Source organism: Podarcis erhardii (assembly GCF_964252035.2).
Source record: "Podarcis erhardii genome assembly, chromosome: 16".
Taxonomy (NCBI): domain Eukaryota; kingdom Metazoa; phylum Chordata; class Lepidosauria; order Squamata; family Lacertidae; genus Podarcis; species Podarcis erhardii.
Genome location: NC_138514.1, coordinates 38,664,783 through 38,683,841, shown reverse-complemented (window position 1 = coordinate 38,683,841; position 19,059 = coordinate 38,664,783). Strand labels below are relative to the sequence as shown.

The window sequence follows — 19,059 nt, the reverse complement described above, 5'->3', positions numbered from 1 at the left end:
GTTACATACGCTTCAGGTTACAGACTCCGCTAAGCCAGAAATAGTACCTCGGGTTAAGAACTTTGCTTCAGGATGAGAACAGAAATTGTGCTCTGCGGCGCGGCAGCAGCAGGAGGCCCCATTAGCTAAAGTGGTGCTTCAGGTTAAGAACAGTTTCAGGTTAAGTACGGACCTCCGGAACAAATCAAGTACTTAACCCGAGGTACCACTGTAATATGAACGGCAATAAGATATAGCATCATGAGAAAGGGGTGGGGGGAAATCAGCAACATCAACGATTAAAACAACTGAAATAAAAGCCGATATCAAGACCTGGAAAAAGTTTTCCTAATAAGTGTGTAGTTTTCAAATTTGCTGTGTTCCTGATAGCTCCTGGACTGTAACCACAAATAAAATAAAACACTTTTTAAAAGCTAGACACTACGCAAGAAACTACTGTATTTTTCCGTGTTTAAGACACCTCCTATTTTGGGGGACTCAAAATTAGGAAAATGGGGGGAGAGTGCCCAGAGTTGTTGAGCTTTTTTGGAGGATTGCTCATAGATTGACCAATGCTGCCAATCACACGTACAGTGGTGCCTCGCAAGACGAAATTAATCCGTTCCGTGAGGCTCTTCGTATAGCGGTTTTTTCGTCTTGCAAAGCAAGCCCATTGACAGCTTAGCGGATTAGCGCTATTAGCGGCTTATCAGCGGATCAGCTGATAAGCAGCTTAGGGCTTAGGAAAAGGGGGGGGAGGGGAAAACCCCCGCAGGAACTCGCAAGACATTTTCGTCTTGCGAAGCAAGCCCATAGGGAAATTCGTTTTGCGAAGCGCCTCCAAAACGGAAAACCCTTTCGTCTAGCGGGTTTTCCGTCTTGCAGGGCACCACTGTATCGCATAAACCACCTATTGTCTGTCCCCTCCATGTATAAGACGACACCCAATTTGTAAAATATTTTAAAAGTCAAAAAACCTTGTCTTATACACGGAAAACAACAGTACCTCATTTAGAGACCCTTGGTCCGTCTAGCTCACCAGTGCCTACCCTGGCTGGCAGTGGCTCTCCAGGGCTTCAGGCAGGGGACAGCAAGTGTCCCGAGTTTGGGCAATGGGGGAGGGTCTCCAGGCTCACCTCGGACTTCTTGCTGTTCATGTAGAGAGTGGCCAGCTCATTGTCCACCAGCTCCACCCCAATGGAGGAGAGCTGCTGCCCTTGGTCCAGCTCGTGGGCAATGCGCTTCACGTCCTCTATCAGCATCTGGGCATCCCTGGCAAAGGGAGAGGAGAAAGCAGGAAACAGCTGAGAGCTTGGCCACGAGAGAGAGCGAACCACAATTGCAAACTGAGCGGCATCTCTTGACCCAAAGAGGGAGCTGTGCAGCAGAAGGCATCCTGTCCCTGTCTGGGCGTAGTGTTTGCTCTACATAAAGGATGACGTCCCCCCACCTCTCTATCTGGCCCCCAGGACACACCCCGTCACCGGCCCAGTGCTGGACCTTCCCTTGAGTGTTTTTGCCTGGCTGGACCCTGATGATGCCTCTCGTTTTTCTGGATGAAGGATGCAAAGGGATTTCTGAATGGAGAAACTACTCTACCATGCAAAGGCAGTTTACATTTGTTGCTCCTCCCACTTTTGCCTCTGGCCCTGCCCATCCCGGCATGCGGGCCCCTGGCAGGCTGCATCCAGAACATAGCTGTCAACTTTCCCCCTTTTCTTGCAAGGAATCCTATTTGGAACAAGTGAATTTCCCTTAAAAAGGGGAAAACGTTGACAGCTATGATCCAGAAGGGAATGTGGCCGGCACTTACAATTAATAAATAGAAAATATAAATATGTGGTTAAAAGGTTGAAAAAAGAAAATAGATTAAGAATGTATAACTTTAATTTTAGTGTATAAGGTGTGTATTCTAAGCAGAAGAAACAAGTATGTGATAAACCAGGAAGGGAAGTTGTGGGGGGATTTTGAAATGTAAATGTAATTTGAATTTTTGATTACGTTACAATTTGTTGCAAATTTGTGATAAAAAATATTTTAAAATAAAAAAACAGAAGGGAATGTGGCCTTCAGGGTGAAAAAGGTCCCCCATCCCCCGGCACTGAGCTGCTACTTGCTCATTCATGAGCAAACTTCTGTTGTTCTTAAACCATTCATATCCTCCTTTCCTGTTGCAGCAGAAGTACTCAAGGCAGCTTGCATCAGGTATTTAAAACAGCCAATCCGAAAACAAACAAAAAAACAAAAACATCAAATATAAACCAGGAGTAGATTATATACCGCAGGCCCTGTACACACCCTCACTCCAGCTGGCTGTTTTAAAGTATGATGAAAGCTGCTTTGAGTCGTGATTGGTTTGTCTTTAAAACAGAAAAGTAGGAGATAAATATTTTTTTAAAAATGAGATGAGGGCTGAATGTGCTGAGAAGGAGGCATCCGGCAGGCTACTGTGAGAGCAGGATGGCAGATTAGAGGAGTCCTGAGCACGATCCAGCAGTCAGGCTCTTTTGCTGTTCAGGTGGCTCACCTGTTCTCTCCTGCAATGGTGACCACATGGGGCTTCTTGCTGAGCAGGAATTTCTTCAGGGTCTCGATATCCTGAGCCTGAGGGCAGAGAAAGGGGTAGAGAGTGAGGGAGGCAGAAAGGACACCGGACAGAACACAGCGACTTTACACACAAAGGCTCCTAAAGCAGGTGATTTGGTGATGGGAAGAAAGCCCTCTCAGCCAGTATGTCTTCAGCTTCTCCCCTCACCTTCTTCTCTCTCTCCTCCTCCCGCCAGGCGTTCCTTCGCTTGGTGAAATGCGGCAGGCGCAGGAAATCCGTCACCTCCCCTTCCCCATTCACCAGGGCACAAAAGACAGGGTGGTCTCTGTAAGAAAAAGGAACGGTGCGCCGTTAGAAAAGCGGGGAGAAAACCCCACCAGGGCGTTGGGGACGCATCTCTGCCAAGGAGCCTCCATACCTGGCCGAGGAGAAGGCGATGCCCAGCACCCGGATGCCCTTCCCCTGGTTCTCGTCCATGAAGTCGTCGTCTTCCTCCACCTGCTGGTCTGGCCGGTAAGGAGCCGCCTTCAGCCAGTTGTGCAGCTTCCGGCTGCAAGCCTAGAAAAGGAAGGCGACTCATGGGCAGACCCTGGAGGAAACTTCCACCTGGACCATTTGGAGGGTTTGACAGAACCTCAGAAAGTATCTAAGGGCAGAGCTCAAAGAACCATTTTTGGGCTGCATGAGAGTGGTCCCCAAAGAGGGCGGTGGAATTCCCTAGGTGGCACTAAGAGGCAAGGGGAACTGGAGGTGACAAAGCTTTGAAAAGCTGGTCTCACCGAATAAAGTTCTTCTGGTTTTTTGAATTAAATTCAATAGTTTTAACTGGATTATGAATAAATGTGCAATTAATTGTTACTGTTTTGAATTTCATTGTGTTATTAGTGGGTTGTGCAAACAGCTGTTCTGAATGATGCTTTTCATAGGGTAGGGGGATGACTTTATGGATCTGAGGGGGCTGTGCCCCCTCAAGCTTGGGAGCCACTTCTATAATGTAATTTTATCTCGGGTGCAAATACTTGAAACACAAAGTCGCCCACTGTCACCTGCAGAGGCAAACACCTGGCTCATCCATATATTAAATATGCAAAAAGGAATGCTTATTTCTTTCTTCCGTGCAAAGCAAGGTAGCCTCTCTGGAGAGGAAGGGCGGTAGCACATTGAGAAAAGGACCAGTGTATCTGCCATCACCACAGCTGGCACACCTGGCTCTTATTTCCTGGAACTAAACTACACAAAATCGGACAGAATCATGCACATCTGCTTTGCAGGCATTTATTCTGCATTCATGATGCATGTTTCCCAAAGACTTTTTTTTGGCACTGGGAAGTGGAAAGCTGGGTGACACAGAGGGGTGGCGGAAGGAGGTCTCCTCCCAACTCCCCTGGCCCAGGTCTGGGATTTCACCATAAGTTTTGCTTAACAAAGAGGGGGAAATTAAAACATGGATTTTTTCAGATGCCAAATGCAACCCCACCCCCAGCCTGCAGTAAGAAAGCCTGCTCACCTACTCAGGTGTCAGGGATTTTTCAGCTGTGACACCTGCATTGCAAGGGGTTGGACTAGATGACCCAAGTGGTCCCTTCCAACTCTACAATTATAGGATTCTTCCTTGAGCAACCATCTAGGCTAGGCCTGCTCTCCCAGAGGCAGGAGCTGCCTGCCAGCTGCTCCCCAAGCACACGGGGCCTAAGCCAAGGGGGGTTGGGGTGGGCAGCATTGGACACCCACCTTGATGACGAACTCCTTGGCTTCCACCAGCAGCTTGTTCTTCAGCTCCATGGCCATCTGGACGTAGAGGAACTGGTTGAGCGCCCGCTCAATGGCCAAGGTGCGCTGCCGGTTCCACTCCTGCACCTGGTGGCTGAACTCGTCGCGGTAGTAGAACTGCTTGATCTCCTCGAAGTAGGACTGGTCGTTGCCGTAGCTGGAAAGGGAGGAGAAGAAGGAGGCGGTCAGTGGCTCCTAGGCATCATGGCTTCGTCACTCCTCCCACCACTAGGAGGCAGTAAAGGCCCCTGGATGCCAGTTGGCTGGTGATCAGGTGGGACTGCTGTGAGGAATTATAAAAAAAAAATGGAGCAAGCAATTTGTGTCAGCAATGAAAGCATTGCGTTGACTGGGTTTGAGCCATTTTGATATGATTTCTGATCAATCCATGCCTCTGCATCCATGTCCTATTTCTCTGCCTGACAGACACATATCAGCATTCTAAAAACAAAGGCCAGGTGCTTCACCGGGCATCCTGAGTCATAAAGATAGTAGGTCGTGTCAGGGATCGGTTCGCAGAGAAGCGGGGAGAGACAGGAATGTACAGAGAGCCTCCTCTGATGAGCAGCTATACTTCGTCAGCATTGGGGGAGAAGAGACTTTCAGGAGACATGGAAGATGAGAGAGAGAGAGAGAGAAGCTCAAAGACTTCCAGAAACTGCTAGCGATTGAGGCAGACATGCTTTGAAAACCTCTGCTCTGTACATAAGTTTTTGAACTCAATAAATCCTGTAAAAGACAGGCTAGAGTCCTGGGCTGTTATCTTCGCAAGCATCCACGTATCAATTTGACAGGTAGCTCCTTTGATGTACCTTTCCCTGAGTTTGTTAATCTTTAGATAGATCTTAGGGCCAGGAAGAGAGTTCATAAAGAGATGGTAAATACTACCCCGTCCTTCCCTCCTTTACTGCTTGTTTATGACCTCTGGGTTTGCTGAATGTATTCCTCTAGTCCTGCTTTATTTACTCTCAATTATGTAGGCATGTTCAAAGTAGTTTTTGTAGTTAACAGGATTTCTTCTGATCTGACTTTGTTCCACGTGAGGTTTTTTTTGTTTTGTTTTGTTTTTTTTTGTTTAAATGCTCAGGGGAAATCTGATTGGTTCTTATGAACACTGTGTAAAAAGTTATTTTGTGAATAAAACGACCTGGGCCGAGGGGTGGAGAGGGAGGATTATTATATGCACTCCTCCCAGAGTCTTGCTGATCAAGCCTCGTGTGTATTTTATTAATCAGAGTCCAATCATTCCTTGTTTGGGGAACGCTACAGGGACAGCGGCTGCAGCTGGACTCAGGTCCTTTGCAGCCCTACTTGGAGACAGATGCCAGGATTGGACCTTGGACCTTCTGCATGCAAGCAAAGCAGATGATCTGTCATGGAGCAACTTACTACCCACCCAATGACATTGAGATTCACCCAGCAGGGAAAAGGGGGGGGTGTCTTCAGGCGCAGACTCACCCCTCAACGCCCTTCATGTCGATGCAGATGTCAATGGTCAGGAGCCCCTCGTCCTTGGCCAGGCAGATCTTCAGAAACTGGTCGTCCCGCAGTTCCTTCACAGGCTTATTCTTCAGGTACTTGAAGGAGTAGGCGTAATGGGCCTCGTCCACATCCTGCCGTTTTGAGAAGGGGAGGGGAGAGAGAAGGCAGTGACTCAAGGAGGGAAGAGAGGAACACTCCAAGCAGGCCCTCCCAGGACACCCTCGCAGCCAATTCCATGCCAATGTTTTTGGAATTCAGTTATTCCCATCAACCACCAGGGCTTGCCTCTCTTTCCCCCTGCCAATTGTGCATGTTTTAATGCCTTCCCTCCAACCCAAGGAAACTCAAGGTTCTTGCTCCTGCCACCCTCACAGCAACCCTGTGAGGTAGGACCAGGCTGAGAGACAGAGATATATTGCCATGGTCTTCCACTTCCTCTTCCACATTTTCTTTCACAGCTTCTGCTTGCTCAGTTTTTAAATGTAAGCCTTTGCTTGCTGAACTGTGAATTACAAGCGTGCCGCAAACGGGTTTGAAGAGTTACTGGCTGGGCCTTGGGGACAGCCACGCAAAGAGGGATTTGAACCCAGGTCTGTCCAGAGCCCAAGCCAAACAGCTCCACCACCACTACAGCAGAGAGAGCCTTGGCACCAGAAGAAAATAAGATTATGAATTTATTTATGTTTGATTTGTTTATGTTTGTTTGTATTCTGTGACGTGTTTGTTTTTTTAATTATGTGTTTTAAAAACTGAATAAAAATTATTATAAAAAAAAAGAAAAAGAAAAAAGAGAGCCTTGGCACCAGACTTCCCCTGTTCGCCAGGGAGAACCACCAAGGCAGGTGCGCTTTACCTTCTTCCCTTTCTTGGTAGGAGCGACGTTGATCTTTGCCCTTTCCTGGAAGGTCTGGCGCAGGACCTGCCGGACCAAGGGCTCGCGGGCAATCTGCAGGGCCACCATGTAGCAGGCTCCTTCCAGCACGGCCTCCGGGGTGGGGAACTGGCTGTGGAGAGCGCCAAGGCAAGGGCATGGCTGGGTCAGGGTGGGGCGCAGGATCACCCCCTTCCTCACTCCCAGCCTCCAGCTGTTATTCACAACTCCCACCCACTCATTTCCTCCCGTCTCCGCCTTCATCACAGCCCACCCACAGGAAGCCTTCTAAAAACGTGCATTATTCAGGCAGCCCGGGCAAACCCAAGAGGCTTTGCCAACCAGCTTCTGTACTGATGTGTCTGATATTCTAAAACTAATTGCAATGTGTTCTGGGCTTATAACCAAAGTGTGGTTTATGCCCACTTGACCACTTCAGCTGATGGAACTGGCACTGTTACAGGTTCTGCATTTGTAAGAATATTTTGCCTATTGCAAACAGGCAGGTGCCTTTGCTGTGCACTTTTTGGCATCTACTGAAAACATTCTGGTTTAGGCAAGCCTACCCAGAGGTTAAGGTAAGTTGCTGCGAGTTTTAATCTGCTTTTAGACTATTGCTATTTTAATTTTCCAAAAGCCTTAACGTTATTGCTGTTAATTGTTATTATCAATAATTTTAAGGCTTTATATTTTTCTCTGTACACTGCTTTGAAGCCTGTCTGCTTTGTGTGTGTGTTTTTTACAATCAAGTGTCGTATACATTTTAATGAATGAATGAATGAATAAATATTTAAATAAATTAAACGCCAATGCAAAAGAAACCCACCAAGCAGATGCCTGTAGGCGCAAACCTTGTCAAAAGCGATGTTTGTCTACCAAAAAGCACAACCCGGACACACAAGTCACAACTGAACCAGCTGAGAAGAGTTTAAGAGCTGGGAAAACAAGTAAAGAACATGCCCAACGCCAAGACATTTTGAGTTCCTTTCCAAAGGAAGAAACTGAGGCAGGACAGGTCAAAGGGCCCCGCTCCCCAGCCAGGAGGGTGCCACACCTGAGCCAGGGCTCCTACCTGCAGACGTAATCCTTGGCCAGCTCCAAGGGCTCAGCTGGGAACTGCTCTGTCTCGTGGCGCTGGTAACTGTCGCGCAAGTTCTCCCCAAACTGCTCGGGGGTCAGCCCAAACTTCTTGGCTAGGCCATCTAGGGGGACAACAGCAACCGTCAGTCATGAGAATATAAGGATAGCCCTGCTGGGGTTTACCGTCAGCCATCCACCCCCAGCATTTAACCCGGACACTGAGGTCAAGCGCCGAGGGCCTTCTGGTGGTTCCCTCACTGCGAGAAGCCAAGTTACAGGGAACCAGGCAGAGGGCCTTCTCGGTAGTGGCACCCGCCCTGTGGAACGCCCTCCCATCAGATTTCAAAGAAATAAACAACTATCTGATGTTTAGAAGACATCTGAAGGCAGCCCTGTTTACGGAAGTTTTTAATGACTGATGTTTTAATGTATTTGTAATCCTTTGTTGGAAGACTCCCAGAGTGGCCAGGGAAACCCAGCCAGATGGGAGGGTATAAATAATATATTTTTTAAAATTATTATTATTATTATTATTATTATTATTATTATTATTATTATTATCACCACCACCTAGCCCAGCCTCCTGTTCTCATAGGGGCCGACCAGAAGCCCCAAGCAGGATTTGAACACAAGAGCAGCCCTCTCCCCTCCTGAGGTTTCCAGCAACAGGGATTCAGAAGTACGGCTGCCTCCAACTGCGGAGGCAGAGAACTGCAAAGGCCAAGGGAGCACAGGAGCTGGGACCTACCTAGGCCAGCCGCTTGGCAGATGGTATACATGTCCCGGCGAGATGCCTGCTTGAGCTCCGGCCCCTTCTGCTCTTCGTCCTCCACGTCCTCCCCTTCGCCTGGAGAAGGAAAGAGAGAGAGAGGCCCTTGGGGAAATGCCCAACCACCAGGGACGACCACAAGAGGCCAGACACACTGGGAGCATCAGCAGAGAGGCACTGTGGCACAGTGGTTAAGAGTGTTGGACTAGGACCCAGGAGAGACCAGGGTTCAAATTCCCCAACTCAGCCATGGGTGATCTTGGAAGCCAATCACTGCCTCTCAGCCTAACCCTCCCCCACAAGGTTGTTGTGGGCATTAAATGGGGAGAAGAACCATGTACGCCACTTAAGAGTGCCTTGAAGGAAAAGTGGAATATAAATCCAATAAATAAACGAAGAAGAAATCTCAAGGAAAGGAAAGGGGAGCCCCCCTGACAAAGTGAGAGAGGCCGCCTTCTTCCCCCATCCAGCAAGGGGGGAGATTCACCATGAGCATCTCGTCTCTCTAGCGCAGCCACTCCTAGCTTGGTGCTCCTCCTGATGGCCTGGGACTACAACACCCATCAGTGTCCGACAGGCAGTGTGGCTGCAAAGATGCCTCACAGGGCAACAATGCCCAGAGGAAACCCTGAGAGGGGGAGGCTAAACTAACACAGAGATGCAGAGATCTCTGATGCAAAAGGAAGGGAAGAAGAACGGAGGGGATGTGGAGGAAGCTCACCCAGACTGGCTCCCTTTGTGCTGTTTGTTTCAGCCCATATTTCAATTACGGATGCTTACATTTTAATGCACATTTAAGTGGCTTTTATCCTTCTAACCTGCACAAGTCTTTTTTGCCCTTGAGCAAAGTAAGACTTTTATTATTAACTACAAAAGGATCTTCATTTGCAGTACATTGTTTCTGACTTGATGATTTCACCTAAACGGCCTCGGTGCAGTATATCTGAAGGAGCGTCTCCACCCCCATCGTTCAGCCCAGACACTGAGGTCCAGCTCCGAGGGCCTTCTGGCGGTTCCCTCACTGTGAGAAGCCAAGTTACAGGGAACCAGGCAGAGGGCCTTCTCGATGGTGGCGCCCGCCCTGTGGAACACCCTCCCATCAGATGTCAAAGAGAACAACAACTACCAGACTTTTAGAAGACATCTGAAGGCAGCCCTGTTTAGGGAAGCTTTTAATGTTTTATGTATTACGGTATTTTAATATTTTTTTGGAAGCTGCCCAGAGTGGCTGGGGAAGCCTAGCCAGATGGGCGGGGTATAAATAATAAATTATTATTGTTGTTGTTATTGTTGTTACTACTACTTCTTCTCCTTATTATTATTATTATTATCGCTTAGGGCTTTTGGGTTGTTGGGGTTTTTTTGCCAAACGTGTTGAGTGGTATATCTAGATTTTCTAAATAAATAAACAAACAACCAGAACTAAGAGTGCCAGCCTCTGTGGGCAGCAGCCCAGTTTCAGGGCTTTTGCAACCCACAGCAATTGGCACAGGGAGGTATGGAGCCAGGCCCCACCACCATGTGCAGATAGCCAGGCTCAGAGGGTGGGGGAGAGAGACAGCCCTGTAGTGAAGGCACCAGAGCGGGGAGATGGTGGGGTGGGAGTATGGAGACGATCACCTTAGAAACCAGGCAGCCCCTTCCTGCAACCCACATACCTTCCTCCTCCTCGCCGTCCTCCCGGACCCTCTTGTGCTTCTTGCGGCTTGCCTTGGCGGCGTTCTGCATCTTGGGGATATCTCGGCCATAGTAGAGCAGGAAGTGGTTGTACACATCCCGCAGCTCATCCATGGACTGCACGTCCTTCAGCCTGCCAAAACAGAAGCATGAGAAGGCACTTTAAAATATATATATATTTGGCGGGAGCCACAAGAAACAGATTTCATTTCTTTACTTTACTAACTTTTTTAAAGATTGAAGCTGCTGAGCTTTTTTTAGGATTGAAGTTGTTGAGGTTTTCTTAGGATTTTACCCCAGGAAATAAACTGCCACAGGGGGCGCATTAAACCAACCTGCGGGCCGGATTAGGCCCCCAAAACGGACTTTGGACATGGCTAGACGAGACTCTTCTTCAGTTCCTAAGTACAGTTTGGATCCTGAATGCCTTGGGAGTTAAACGTTTTGACTCCTGAATGCCGCAAACCCAGAAGTGAGTGTTCTGCTTTGCAAATGTTCTTTGGAAGCCGAACATCCAACTCGGCTTTCGACTACAGTGGTGCCTCACAAGACGAAATTAATCCATTCCGCGATTCTCTTCGTCTAGCGGTTTTTTCGTCTTGCGAAGCAAGCCCAGTGACGGCTTAGCGGATTAGCGCTATTAGCGGTCTAGCGGCTTTTAGCGATCAGCTGAGAGGCGGCTTATCAGCGGAACAGCTGATAAGTGGCTTAGCGGCTTAGGAAGGGGGGGGAGCGGAAAAAACCCGCGGGAACTTGCAAGATTTTTTCGTCTTGCGAAGCAACCCCATAGAGAAATCCTATAGGATGCACTTTTCCCCCTCCAAAAATGAAGGGGAAATGTGTGTGTGTCCTATGAGGCGAATGCAGGCTTCAGGAAGCTATCCGCAAGCTTTGGAGAGCTGCCTGCACCCCGAAGCCTGGGGGCGAGCTGAGCTCAGCGCCCCACAGGCTTCAGGCTTCGAGCAGCTCTCCCACGGCTTGTGGAGAACTGCCTGTTCCGGGGGCTGGGGTCAGCCCCGCACCTGGGGGGGATTTTTAAAAAAATATTTATTTCCCCCCAAAAAACACAGGTGCGTCCTGTGTGCCGGTGCGCCCTATGGGCCGAAAAGTACAGTATGTGCAGGAAGCTCCTGCAGCCAATCAGAAGCCGCGCCATGGTTGTCGAATGTTTTCGGAATTTGAATGGAGTTCCAGAATGGATTCCATTTGACAACCAAGGTATGATTGTATGTAAGGAGACTCTCCTTAAAATGCTTGCAGTGTCCCTTTTGTTCAAAATCACGAAAATGACAAGAAATGGCAAAAGGGCAGCCCTAGTCAAGAAAAGAGATTCTCGGGAAGAGACAGACAGGCTGACCAGGGGGAACCATGTGTTCCCATTGAGACAAGGCACCGGCCTGCCTTGAAGTTTTGGCCTAACAGCTCTGAGGAGAGACGGTACCTCTCCATGTCGGTGGTGTCCAGGGCTCTGATGCCGTCTGCCAGAGGCTTGTCTGGATCCGCAGAGATCTGCTCGTACTGGTAGGCTTGCATCTTCTCAAAGAGCCTGGTCAGGTTCTGCTTACGGATCTTAAGCTGGGTCCACTGGGGCAAGGGAGAGAGAGAGGGAAGTTTGCTTTGAGTCACCTGACTGCCTTCCCAGAACCACCCCGCCGACTTCTCGCTTCCAACTGAACTTCCTTGAGTAAGGAAAGCAGCAAGAGTCAGAGCAGAGCCCGAGAGGTCCCTTTGGCTGGCGAGCACAAGAATATGGTGGTGGGTCTGAACATGGAAGATGCAGGGGGTGGGGGCTTCCTTCCAACGGTGTGGGGGGGCTTGGGCCCCCACTTCTTGCAAAGGTCAGTGAACTGAGAGAGGGAAAGGAATGAGAGACTCCTGGCCAGGGTCATGCTGGAACTGAAGTCACAGGGCTTAGCTAGCTGGCTCCATAGAGGGAGTCATGTATGAGAGGGGCTCTCGGTGGCTAGTTAGCCAGGATGGCTCTGCTCTGCCTGCACGGAGGCTGCATGGAGGCAGCCATGCTTCTGAACAGCAGTCGTTCGAAACCACAGGAGGGGAGAGGGCTCTGGTGTTCACATCCTGCTTGCAGTTTTCCCACGGGTATCTGAATGGCCCCTGTGAGAACAGGGTGCTGGACTAGATGGGCCCCCTTTGGCCTGATCCATCTTCTTGTGTCCTTATGAACACCAACACGCCACAACACAAATAATCTGGTCGTGGTCATTCAGGTTTGCAGAGGGAGAGAGCTAGGAGGCGCAGACCTTTTTGGACAGGAGAACAGGGCCCATTTCCCCCTCACACAGAGATTTTGCTCAGTGAAATCGCAGGAAGATATATATTGTTATTTGTTAAAAGAAATGATGGCCCTTTCTATGGTGGCCAAGGAGGATCTTCTCAGGTAAAGTTCCCACCAACGAGTGGCTACGGAGCAAGAACAGACAAATGCACTTCCCTGTTAAAAAGGTAAAGGGTCCCCTGACTATTAGGTCCGGTCGTGACCGACTCTGGGGTTGCGGCGCTCATCTCGCTTTATTGGCCGAGGGAGCCGGCGTACAGCTTCCAGGTCATGTGGGCAGCATGACTAAGCCGCTTCTGGTGAACCAGACCAGCGCACAGAAACACCATTTACCTTCCCGCCGGAGCAGTACCCATTTATCTACTTGCACTCTGACGTGCTTTCGAGTTGCTAGGTTGGCAGGAGCAGGGACCGAGCAACGGGAGCTCACCCCGTCGCGGGGATTCGAACCGCCGACCTTCTGATCAGCAAGTCCTAGGCTCTGTGGTTTAACCCACAGCACCACCCGCGTCCCTGCACTTCCCTATTACTGTTTTTAAAAAGTGGAGTCCATTATGTCCGCACCACCTTTCCCATTTCAGTGATAACAGCAACTATCTTAGAGCAGAATCACCGTCTCAGGTGAGGCGGCTGGGCTGGGAGCCTCACCTTCTCGTCCCACTGCCAGACTCGCCACAGGTCATTGATGTGCAGTTCTGGCTCTACGTACTCCTTCCTGTAGAAGGCGATGAACGGAACCTAAGGGGGGGAAGTGGGGAAACCCCATTAAACCCAAAGAGGCTGGGCTCACGGACAGGAGCCCTCTTGTTCATGGCAGGCTTCGGTGCCCGGCCACCTGCCAGGGGTTAGGGATTCCAGCTGTCATCGGCCCCTGTCAGCGTGGCTGTGCTTTTGGACTCCAGCTTCCACCAATCAAAGAAATCCATCTACCCTCAAGGAAGCAGCTCAGCCGCCCCATCCCAGCTCACCTCAAAGTGTTGGTTCCTCATGAAGTTCAGGGCCTCTTTGATCTTCTGGATGGTGCTGGGGCCCTTGCGGCTGAAGCTGCTGCTGGCCTGGCCGCGGTCCAGGTAGTCGGCACTCTCCTGGGGAGCAAGGAGAAGGCAGGGGGGTCGGCTGACACTGACATTTCTTACAACCATAGATCAAATACTATCTTTGAGCGTGGCAACACCCACCCCTTTGGAACTCCCTGCCTATTGACATCAGGCAGACACTGTCACCGTACTCATTTCAAGCACCTGCTAACAATATTTTTTGTTCTGGAAAGCCTAGCAAGACATCTGGGTTTGACATGCATTTTCAGCTGCTGATTTAATCATATTTTAAATTTTAAACAGAATTAGCTGAAACACTTTTTTTTTTTGTACGGGAAAACCTAGTGTGACAAGTAGGCTGAGAGTTAGCTCAGTTGGTTACAGCGTGCTGCTGACAACGCCAATGTCATGGGTTCAATCCCCACATGGGCCACATACAACTCTGCAGTTCTACGATTCTAAATTTGACGTGTGTTTTAAGATAGCTGTTTTAAGCCAACTGTTTACTCTAATTATATTTTTAATGTCAAATATCTCCTCCTGTTCCACTGTCCTTAACAGTGCCCCTGCCCAAAGCCCCCACCTCACAGACTACCACACCTGTGCGCCAGAGACACCCAGCTGGCAAAAAACACAACTCCGAAGAGAAGGCTGTGAAGGAGAACTCTGGAAAGGGGGGGAGGGGCGTGCAATTAATTCTCTTCAATATTGCAGGCTCTGCATGCTTAGAGTTAGTCCAAAATGCAGCAGCGAGATTACCTACCATCTGGGATTGCATTTAATTCTCATACAAACTATTTTCGAAACAGCTGCAATGATTGCTAGCTCGCTTCGAGTCCCAATTGAAGGTGCGCATTGAAGGTGCACATGTTAGCATTTAAAGCTCTAAACGACCCAGGCACCAAATACCTGAAAGACCACCTCCTTCCCTAAAGTCCCCTTGGGTGCTGAGATCAGCAGAGGCGGCCCTTTTGGTACGCCCTCTGCCCTCAGAGGTTTAGGGGGTGGCAGTCCAAAAGAGGGTCTTCTCTGTGGTGGCCCCTCAGTTGTAGAACTCCCTCCCCAGAGATGTGTCTCTGGCACCTACATTATACAACTTCCAAAGGATGCTGAAGATGAACGTCTTTTGACAAAACCCATCTCAATTTTATGGCTGTTAAATTGCTTTGCATTGTTTTCAATATTGCTTTATAAGCTGCAACTTGCCCTGGGACCTTAAGAGTGGAGGAGTAATAATAAAACAAACAACAACATAGAGACATGTCCTACAGCCTTCCAAGAACAGCTGTCACTCCGAGCAGATCCTCACCTGCAGGGAGATGGTGGGCATGGCAAAAGCATTCCGGTAGATCCAGTCGGCTTCCTCTTCCAGCTCGTCATCTTCGGCATTCTTCACAGGGATGGAGCGCAGCTGGGAGGAGGAAGACAGAGTGCAAAGGGGTGAAGTTTGCTGCAAGAGGCCTAAGCGGGTCAAGGCTGCGTTTTGTGACCTAAGGCTAGGGAACATCTGTGATCTCCAGATCCCCAGCAATCTAGCACGGCCAATGGTCAGGGATGAGGGTAATAGGCGCTGGACTCCAGCAACATATGGGGGGCAGCCACAGGTGTCCCCCCACCCTTGCTGTAAATGCAGCAGGTAGTGAAAAGGGAGAAGCAAGGACCGGACAGGCAGGTCTCCTCACCTGGAACCTCTCGGGCATGTCAGTCACCCGGATCTCGTTGTCCTGGTCAGTCAGGTGGCTGCTCTCCAGTTCGCTGGGCTCATACATCTCGAAAATGCTGCGGCGGCTGACGCGCTTCTTGGCCGTCTTCTTGGGCCGGACACGGATCTCCCCTTCCGTCTCTTCAGGCTCGTAGTCGTACTCGTCTTCCATCTCCTCGTCGTACTCGTTGTATTTCTCGAACTCGTCATAGTCAAAGTCCACTCCGAATATCTCCTGAGCCTCTTGCAAAGCACTGGGAGAGGACAGGAACACTGGTATTTGACCACTGAAGACCCTCAGGGGGGGGGGAAGGACAGAGGGCAGCAGCTGACTTGCCCACGAAGAGCCTTATGAGAACAGGGGGCCTCTGAACACCTAAAGCCAAAGCTGGCCCATTTCCACATTGAAAGGGAGCTGGGCAGCTCCAGGGGCCACTGCAAGGAAAAGCATTTCGCAGAATTGTAGAGGTGGAAGGGACCCCCAAGGGTTATCTATTCCAACCCCCTGCAATGCAGGAATCACAGCTAAAGCACCTCTGGCAGATGGCCATCCAACCTCTGCTTAAAGACCTCCAAGGAAGGAGAAGCCACCATCCTCTGTGGCACTTCGTTGCACAGTCAAATGATTCTTACTCTCAGGAATCTCTTTCCCTACAGTTTAGCTGGAATCTCCTTTCTTGCAATTTGAACCCTTGGGTCCTGCCCTCTGGAGCAGCAGAAAACGGGCTTGCTCCATCTTCCACGCAACAGCCCTTTGGGGGTTGCAGATGGCTGTCATGCTACCGCTCACGCCTAACATTTCCCTTTGGCGGTGGTTCCCTCCCCGCAGTCAGAACTTGAAAGAAGGGCAGCAGCCTTCGACCAACTTACGCGTCTGTGTATCCGGGGAGCTTCTTCCTCCACTTGGGCTTCTTTAGAGGCTGCCCATCATCATCCACAATGAAGTCATCGATGTCTGGAAGAAACAGCAATGGCCGCCGCTCACATAGGTGGCTGGAACTGGGCCCTTCCCTCACCCCACCTTTGTCTCGACCTATTATTGATCTATGCCCAGTTGCTGGTGCATCTCTGCCAGGGGCCCCCCATTCAACTGGGAGGCAGGGAGGGAGGTCTCCCCCTCACACCAGTCTGGAATATACCACTACTTTGCCATGGGGGCTCCAGCCTGAACAAAATAATCTAATGAAATAAGAAATATGTTGCTCCCATGTTAGGTAAGAGCTCCCCAAGGCTGGCTTCTGAATCTTTCCAAAGGCCACTAGCTGCCACTGGCTCCTTTGAACACCTTCCTTCAACTCACAGCCCTTCCTATCATTTCATCCAGTATCCCAGAGCAGTGAGCATCAATACCTACCAGATTCATCTTCCTCCTCTTCCTCTTCTTCCTCGGCTGCGGCAACAGGGCCTTCGCCGCCCTCTCCCCCGTCCTCACCCTCCCCATCCTGGAAGATCTCTTCAGCAATGGCTTCCTTCTCGTGCTCCTCCTTCCCATAATCCTCTTCTTCATCATCCTCGTCATCTGACATCTTCCTCACCCGCCTGAATTTTTGCTGTCGAGGGAAATGTATTCTGTTTCATCAGTCTGCGGGCCCCTTGAGATAGGGACTCCCCACACCTTCCAGGGACTCAACAGGCAGACCCTCATCTCCACACCCAACACAACCTCTCAGGGACACCTGAGCAGAAGGCAGGGTCACTGCTGTCCAGGGCAGCTGTCTACCAGCTCCATTTGGTACGCAGGTTGAGACCCTACCTGCAGACTGTCTCACCAGAGTGGTGCATACTATGGTTATCTCCCACTTGGACTACTGCCATGAGCTCTACATGGGGCTACTTTTGAAGGTGAGCTGGAAACTACAGTTAATCCAAAATGCGGCAGCTACAATGGTGACTGGGAGCGGCCGCCAAGACCATATAGCACTGGTCCTGAAAGACTTACATTGGCTCCCAGTAAGTTTCCGAGCACAATTCAAAGTGTTGGTGCTGACCTTTACAGCCCCACATGGCCTCGGCCCAGTATACCTGAAGGAGCGTCTCCATCCCAATCGTTTCCCCGGACACTGAGGTCCAGCGCCGAGGGCCTTCTGGCAGTTCCCTCCCTCCCTGTGAGAAGTGAGGTTACAGGGAACCAGGCAGAAGGCCTTCTCAGTGGTGGCGCCCACCCTGTGGAAGGCCCTCCCATCAGATGTCAAGGAAACAAACAACTATCTGATTTTTAGAAGACATCTGAAGGCAGCCCTGTATTGGTAAGTTTTTAATGTTTGACATTTTATCACTTTACTACTACTACTACTACTACTACTATTATTATTATTATTATTCTATTGAAAGCGACCCAGAGTGTCTGGGAAAACCCAGCCAGATGGACAAGGTATAAATAGTTGTTGTTATTAACAAACACACCTCAGCCAAACAAAAGACATGTGATAGGGGTAAGAGCCAGGCTGCAGTGGGACCCAATCTACTTTGAGGTCAGGCTTCCCCAACCAGGTACCCTTCAGATATTTTGGACAAAAACTCCCATCAGTCCCAGTCAACAACATAGGGGGCAGAGAGGGAAGTAAGGCTGATTTAAGTCTCTCCAGCACAGCCTTCTCAGACTGCATAGTGGCATGAGACTTTGCCTGAAGGAGAGGTGACTGAGGAAGCCCTTCCTTTTAAAGAAAAAGATCCACCAAATTGAAATAGTAGTAGATTAGGATAGCTAAGATAAGAGCACCTTGCTCACTCAAAAGATTGCCAGAGTGCGACGTGCTACTCACCCGTTTAACTTTGACACCCAAGTTTTCTTCAATGAGGTCAAAGTCGTCGTCCTCAAGACGGTCATCAAAATCTAGAGAGGGAGAGATGGAAAGTCAGGACCCCAAACAAGTAGAAAAGGAAGCTGGAAAAGATTGGTGGGAAGGAGGAGGGCAGGGGGGAAAAGGTGAGTCACCCAGGTCAGGCAGAAGATGGGGCTATGGGCAGGTGGAATTCAAGGAGGACAAATGACAACTACAACTCCTAGTTGGGGCTGATGGGAGTTGTAGTTCACAACATCCAGAGAGGCCCAGGTTGAAGAGGACTGGCACAGAGAATGAAGACCGACAGGGACCTGCTTTTTGCTGACCACCCCCCAAACTTACTGCGCTTCCTCTTTTTACGACCAACATCGTCCTCAGAGTCTCCAGAATCACTGGCTTCTTCTTCCTCCTCCTCTTCCTCATCGTCATCATCATTGATGAAGCCTTTCAAGTTCCCCTGCTCGTCCTGGTCATCAAGGTTTTCCTCCTCCTCCTCTGATAGAAGGAGAAAGTCAATACAATAAAAGTCAGTACAATAAATATACAGAAGTCAGGCAGAAAAAGCAAATTCCCAGAGGCAGAGGATTAGCTGAACTATGGAACTCCCTGCCACAGGAGGCAGTGATGGCCACCAACCTAGATGGCTTTAAAATCTATCCATTTACTTATTGAATCTGCATGCTGTCCTTCACAGGGTGGTTCGCAACATAAAAATGCAGAAACACAAAATATAAAAGGGGATTTCACGAATTCACGGAGGAGCAGGCTATCAATAATGGATGTAAGCCAGGAGGGCTAGGCTCTGCCTCCACAGCTGGAGGCAGCTATGGTTCCGAATGCCAGTGGAGAGGAGAGCGCTCTTGCACTTACATCCTGCTCACAGGCTTCCCTTTGGGGCATCTGGTCGGCCACTGCGAGAACAGGATGCCGGACTAGATGGGGCTACTGGCTTGATCCAGCAGAGCTAGGTTTAGGCTCTTATGCTCTCATTTAACTGAGGGTTTGTTTGCCAGCACCAAACTTCCACAAAGGCCTGAAGCTCACACACAACCGTTCCCTTTCCAA

At 49.7% G+C, this 19,059-nt stretch overlaps 1 protein-coding gene across 1 annotated transcript in view; it reads right to left on the bottom strand.

Moving 5' to 3' along the window:
- Positions 1 to 19,059, bottom strand: part of SUPT6H (SPT6 homolog, histone chaperone and transcription elongation factor) — a 42,382-nt gene that overhangs the window by 14,726 nt on the left and 8,597 nt on the right. Inside the window, exons 3-21 of the mRNA XM_081843711.1 lie at positions 18,337 to 18,489; positions 17,974 to 18,044; positions 16,566 to 16,761; positions 16,082 to 16,166; positions 15,192 to 15,465; positions 14,819 to 14,920; positions 13,441 to 13,557; positions 13,121 to 13,210; positions 11,618 to 11,760; positions 10,158 to 10,309; positions 8,479 to 8,577; positions 7,723 to 7,852; positions 6,633 to 6,783; positions 5,756 to 5,910; positions 4,259 to 4,454; positions 2,946 to 3,085; positions 2,735 to 2,852; positions 2,507 to 2,583; positions 1,116 to 1,251 (exon numbers count right to left, since the gene is read on the bottom strand). Of these exons, the coding sequence (XP_081699837.1) occupies positions 1,116 to 1,251; positions 2,507 to 2,583; positions 2,735 to 2,852; positions 2,946 to 3,085; positions 4,259 to 4,454; positions 5,756 to 5,910; positions 6,633 to 6,783; positions 7,723 to 7,852; positions 8,479 to 8,577; positions 10,158 to 10,309; positions 11,618 to 11,760; positions 13,121 to 13,210; positions 13,441 to 13,557; positions 14,819 to 14,920; positions 15,192 to 15,465; positions 16,082 to 16,166; positions 16,566 to 16,761; positions 17,974 to 18,044; positions 18,337 to 18,489 (2,585 nt within the window). The remainder of the gene's footprint in view (positions 1 to 1,115; positions 1,252 to 2,506; positions 2,584 to 2,734; positions 2,853 to 2,945; positions 3,086 to 4,258; positions 4,455 to 5,755; positions 5,911 to 6,632; positions 6,784 to 7,722; positions 7,853 to 8,478; positions 8,578 to 10,157; positions 10,310 to 11,617; positions 11,761 to 13,120; positions 13,211 to 13,440; positions 13,558 to 14,818; positions 14,921 to 15,191; positions 15,466 to 16,081; positions 16,167 to 16,565; positions 16,762 to 17,973; positions 18,045 to 18,336; positions 18,490 to 19,059) is intronic.